The sequence below is a fragment of the Malus domestica genome, chromosome 15 (assembly GCF_042453785.1).
Source record: "Malus domestica chromosome 15, GDT2T_hap1".
In the NCBI taxonomy this organism is placed as follows: Eukaryota; Viridiplantae; Streptophyta; class Magnoliopsida; order Rosales; family Rosaceae; genus Malus; species Malus domestica.
The window spans coordinates 41,139,637-41,144,586 of NC_091675.1; the positions used below are offsets into that span (position 1 = coordinate 41,139,637).

The following is a 4,950-nucleotide window of genomic DNA, read 5'->3' on the forward strand; positions in this document are numbered from 1 at the left end:
AATTAAACATAAATAGTACTTGTTAAAAACTGACTATACGATATACGATGAATGATTATGAGACAAAATGAATCCGGAGATGATCATCTTCCATTAAAAAAAGCAAGAAGTTGCAATGGTTGTTTGTTTCCACCAAAGAAAACATTGGGCTCAGACCACTAGCCAGTCCCCTCAAGTGCGTATGGTAAGTTTTTTTATTTTTATTTTTTTTTCTTGTCTTTATAATTAAATAAAGTTATTAGATGATTTTTGGTTAAAATGTAAAGTTTTAAAGCAATTTTAATTTTTAGTGGTTGAATTATTAGCGGAATAAGGAACCCACATTAAAATTAAAAAACTCAATAGCCGCACGATTTGCGTCCACTTTGAATTAACGGCCACGATGATGTGGTCAGCAGGCTCCCCATAGAAAGATCCGGAGAGGATCTGGACCTAATTAAATTGGTTTAATTGGACCTTAAAACAGTATCGTTTGTTGTTCCTCTTCCGTCCGCAAAGCGGGAAAAGCAAAAGCCCTACTGAGGCGGGACTGCCTTTCTGAGAAAAAAGACATCCATGGCGCCACTGGTTCAGAGCTCTCAGCCATGGGTCGAAAAATAGTACCATTCCTCTCTCTCTCTCTCTCTCTCTCTCTCTCTCTCTCTCTCTACAATTACATTCCAATTTAGGGCTTAATTTTGTTGATTTCAATTTTGAACGTTATGTAATTTGTCAGTCGGCCGAGGCAAGTGAAAGATGTGGCGCAGCAGGACGAGGTGGTCCGAGTCCTCACCAACACCCTCGAGACATCAAATGTAACATCCGTGAAGCTTCAATTTTCAAAACCCTAATGCACTTACTCCTATTTCTTCATCTGTTTAGTTCTGTGACTTGGGGTTTTTTTTGTTTTGTTTGCAGTGTCCTCACATGCTCTTCTATGGTCCGCCGGGTACTGGAAAAACCACCACCGCTCTCGCCATCGCTCACCAGCTTTACGGGTTTGCCTCCTGCCCATTTTATTATTTATCTGAAATTCCAAAGATTGTGTATTTATGTGCTTTCAGCTCTTTAAAACTTGTTTTCCCAAATTGCATTGTATTTTGATGCCATGATTCTCGAAAGTCTTCAAATGGGTTGAGTGATTGCGATATTCTTTCGGGCTTACCAGATTTGTTGACACTAGGATGAACTATAATCACTCTAGATCGAAAGTGTTCAAATGGGTTGAGGGATTCCGAAATTCTTTCGGGCTGACTAGATTTAGTTGGTACTAGGAGGGACTATGATGACTCTAGACATGGCTTTATGGTTTCTTATTATTTTCGGGTAGTTAAATTGAATGATGTTATTTGGGGTGTTTCAGCATACGACTAAAGCACTATCTATCACAATTTACTCTGAATTCAAATTCTTTGCATTGGGTTTTATTCATTATACGCATTGCTATAAAATTTTCACTGTTTTAACCACAATCTTTTTGCAGACCTGAACTCTACAAGTCTAGAGTGCTGGAGCTCAATGCTAGTGATGATCGTGGGATCAATGTTGTTCGGACAAAGATCAAAGATTTTGCTGCTGTTGCTGTGGGTACTAATCAACGTCCAGGGTATATTCTCATATCTGAGAACTCTTATTTTCAATTTTACTGATATATTCTCCGTTTCCATTTTTTATGGATATGTATTCCCTTTCCTCAATGCTGCAGGGGTTACCCGTGTCCACCATTTAAGATCATAATCCTTGACGAGGCAGATTCAATGACAGAAGATGCTCAGGCACGTTTGTTATCTCTTCATTTCCTAAAAAGTACTATGAATGCCCTTCTCACTTACTCTCTGCTATGCAGAATGCCCTAAGACGTACAATGGAAACTCACTCCAAAGTCACCCGATTCTTTTTTATATGCAATTATATCAGCAGGTGCACCTTCCCTACTTTTTTATTTGTTTAATTAGCCAATATGCAATTCCCTTTTATATGTTTGGTTCACTTAAACTTTTGGTAACCCAGTTTCTTCCTTTATTTTATTTTGGGGCGGGTTTGATAAAATACAGTTGAAACTTGGTTTTGTTTGGAGGGGTTTAGAAACCTTGATCATTTTCACTCTTGCATTGTAAGAGTATCCTGAGATGTCTGAGGGAACACAATTGTTTATTTTAAAATACCTTCTTTAGGAACTGTTCGTGTATAATAATGTCTATGTAGGAAATGTCACTGAAATGCAGTGAAAGGAAGGTTTCAAATAATAACAGCTAATTTAAAATGTCTTTAGGTTCTGTCTTTAAATTGTAATATACATGAATCAGGGGCAGGCTTTGCACTTGATGATCAATGAGTTTGTTGTTTTTGTAGGATCATAGAGCCACTTGCTTCGAGATGTGCAAAGTTCAGGTTTAAGCCACTTTCAGAAGATATCATGATCACCCGCGTATTGCATATTTGCCAAGAAGAAGGCCTTAACCTGGATCCAGAGGTGTGTACATCATAGCTGAAGTATTGTACTGCATATTGTGGTTTGTCGAAAATGGAATCTTTGAATCAGTTTTGGGGTTTTGACATCCTCATACAAAGTGTTGATCTACATTGTAGGCCCTGTCAACACTAAGCTCTATCTCACAAGGTGATCTTCGTCGGGCTATTACATACTTGCAGGTAATTGGGGGTTAGTCAAGAAAAATTGCCTCTTTTCTCGTTTATCTATTTTCTCCCGAAAGACTTGTTAGATAACCACCATCAGTATCTGTTAAGGCTGTACTTCAGTAATTTATGCATTTTTGGCTGCTTAATTGATGATGTGTTTTCGTGAAGCATGATGTTAATTGAAATTGTGTTGGAAATTCTTTGGCTTTAAGCATCTTGAAAGTTTAGCACTGAACTTTTGGGTGTTTGGGAATGATGATATTGAGGAATATTGTTGAACTGATCAGTGATCACAGTATCCCTAGTGTAAGTAAAATGCTTTGGTATTTTTGTTGTTTGTTAAAATCTTGTAGTTATATGAAATGGTCTTGGTTAGCCCAGTGTTAGTTAAACTTAATATATCCAACTACTTTGAGATTTTTTCTCCCATTTCTGCGTTCATCTAAATTAGACCTTTACAGAAGTTTCCTGCTTCAATTTTTTTTTCGTTTTTTATCCTTGTTACTAACGGACTTTTCCACATTTGTAAGGCATTAACATTAGATCCTGCTAAGTCTCATTGTTGAATTTTAAGTTGTACTTTTTAAATATTGCAGTCAGCTGCTCGCTTATTTGGATCTTCTATTTCTTCAAAGGAGCTGATTAGTGTGTCTGGGGTAAGTAGCAAGACAGTTAAATTTGATGATGATATAGAAACTTGTTTCTTTATTTTTATGCATGTTGGGCAGTAACGTTAATGTTACACAGTTATAGCATACAACTATATGTAGTTGCAACAACAAGATGCTTGAAGTTATTTATTATAACTTATAACTTGAGCAACTGAAGAAGAACTATATTGTAGCGGGTCGTTTATGTTCTTCTGACTTCTGTCATTTCCCACTGTTAGTCTCACGAAATTGGGGACTTAGGTACAGTGGAATCCTATGTCGGGAAATTTGTGTTTGATTCTAGCATTGAGCATTAAAATGAAATTGCCCCTCTTAAGGTTGAATGTGTTTGGCATTCCAAGGGGTTTTTGTTTACATCAACTCCCTGCTCCATCCTGATATCCAATATTTGCGTTCTTCAGGTAGTCCCAGAGGAGGTTGTTGAGGCATTTTTCTCTGCGTGCAGGGGTGATAACTTTGACTTGGCAAACAAGGAAGTCAACAATGTAATTGCAGAGGGATATCCGGTCTCTCAAATGCTTTCACAGGTTTTAGTTTCACCCTTTTAATCGAATCACCTATTAGTTCATTATGATTGTCGTCATCCATATGAAATACAGCAAAAGTAATACAAGATTGCTTCTAGTTATTTGAGGTGGTGGTTCAGGCAGATGACATATTAGATGAACAGAAGGCTAGAATATGCAAGAAATTGGGCGAAGCAGATAAGGTAAGAGAGGTTAACTACCTTTCATAGGCATGTCATATGTTGTGCCAAGTTTTAATTTAGCTTATTAAGTTCGATTAATCAATATCTTAATAAATTAAGGCAGGCCTATCTTGTGCAGAATTTTAATTTAGCTCCTATTTATGATGCAGTGTCTTGTGGATGGTGCTGACGAGTACTTGCAGCTGCTTGACGTGGCCAGCAGTATGATGCGAGCTGTTTGTAACATGCAGGAAGATTTCTCTTAGGAATGCTGAGCTAGTTTTCGGGTTAGTTTCAGAACCCAAATGCAGATTGATCCGTATGCCGCTAGATCTTGTAGAACCAAGATGTTTAAATTCCGAAAAAATCGTTATGTTGTGAAATAGACCAACCACTTGCTGATGGTTATTTTCTGTTTAACACGCCATAGCTAATTAATTGGAATTAGCAGAACATTAGGTGGAAAACATGATTAAGGGGTAATGATTATGGTTTCTAGAAGAAACATGATTTGAGACCCGTCACGTTTGCACAATGAAACTGCCGGTCACCCTTATTGGAAATGTACACCATCTTTTGTCCGGGAAATAAGACCGAGTTCATGTAATAGAACACATTCGTGTAATGTTATAGTTTGAGTGGAATAATAATTCCATAGTGTTTCGAGCAGATCCAAATATTATTCAGGACAAAAATCCGTGAACGACCTAAAATTTACTTAAAAGAGTCACGAGTATGAATATCATGGAAACGTAGGCAACTTTCTTCCATGGCTAACTGTGAACCCGTGTCCCAAAGTGTCACAACCAACCATACATCAATAAATTCTATCCCTGGCTATTTGCCCGTGAAGTATCTTCTTTAATAAATACAAGAATATTAGGGAAGGTTGAAATCAAATACTCACTTTATGCTGTGCTGTGAAAACAGTGCTGTTTTCAAAAGTAAGGGTAAAACTGTTTTATGTTTTTT

The 4,950-nt window shown here is 37.3% G+C and overlaps 1 protein-coding gene across 1 annotated transcript; it reads left to right on the plus strand.

Moving 5' to 3' along the window:
- The first annotated feature begins 457 nt into the window (after positions 1-457).
- Positions 458-4,647, plus strand: LOC103401724 (replication factor C subunit 2). The gene is made up of 12 exons (XM_008340447.4): positions 458-599; positions 716-794; positions 898-977; positions 1,463-1,585; positions 1,685-1,754; positions 1,826-1,899; positions 2,332-2,452; positions 2,569-2,631; positions 3,216-3,275; positions 3,692-3,817; positions 3,916-3,999; positions 4,149-4,647. Exons 1-12 carry the CDS (start codon positions 556-558, stop codon positions 4,242-4,244), a joined length of 1,020 nt encoding a protein of 339 aa, XP_008338669.1. The 5' UTR covers positions 458-555; the 3' UTR covers positions 4,245-4,647.
- Positions 4,648-4,950: the final 303 nt, after the last annotated feature.

Coding starts and splice junctions, on each gene's coding strand:
- LOC103401724 (XM_008340447.4), top strand. CDS start 556: ATGGCGCCACTGGTTCAGAGCTCTCAGCCATGGGTCGAAAAATA. Junction 3,276..3,691: donor AGCTGATTAGTGTGTCTGGG/GTAAGTAGCAAG, acceptor TGCGTTCTTCAG/GTAGTCCCAGAGGAGGTTGT. Junction 4,000..4,148: donor AATTGGGCGAAGCAGATAAG/GTAAGAGAGGTT, acceptor TTTATGATGCAG/TGTCTTGTGGATGGTGCTGA.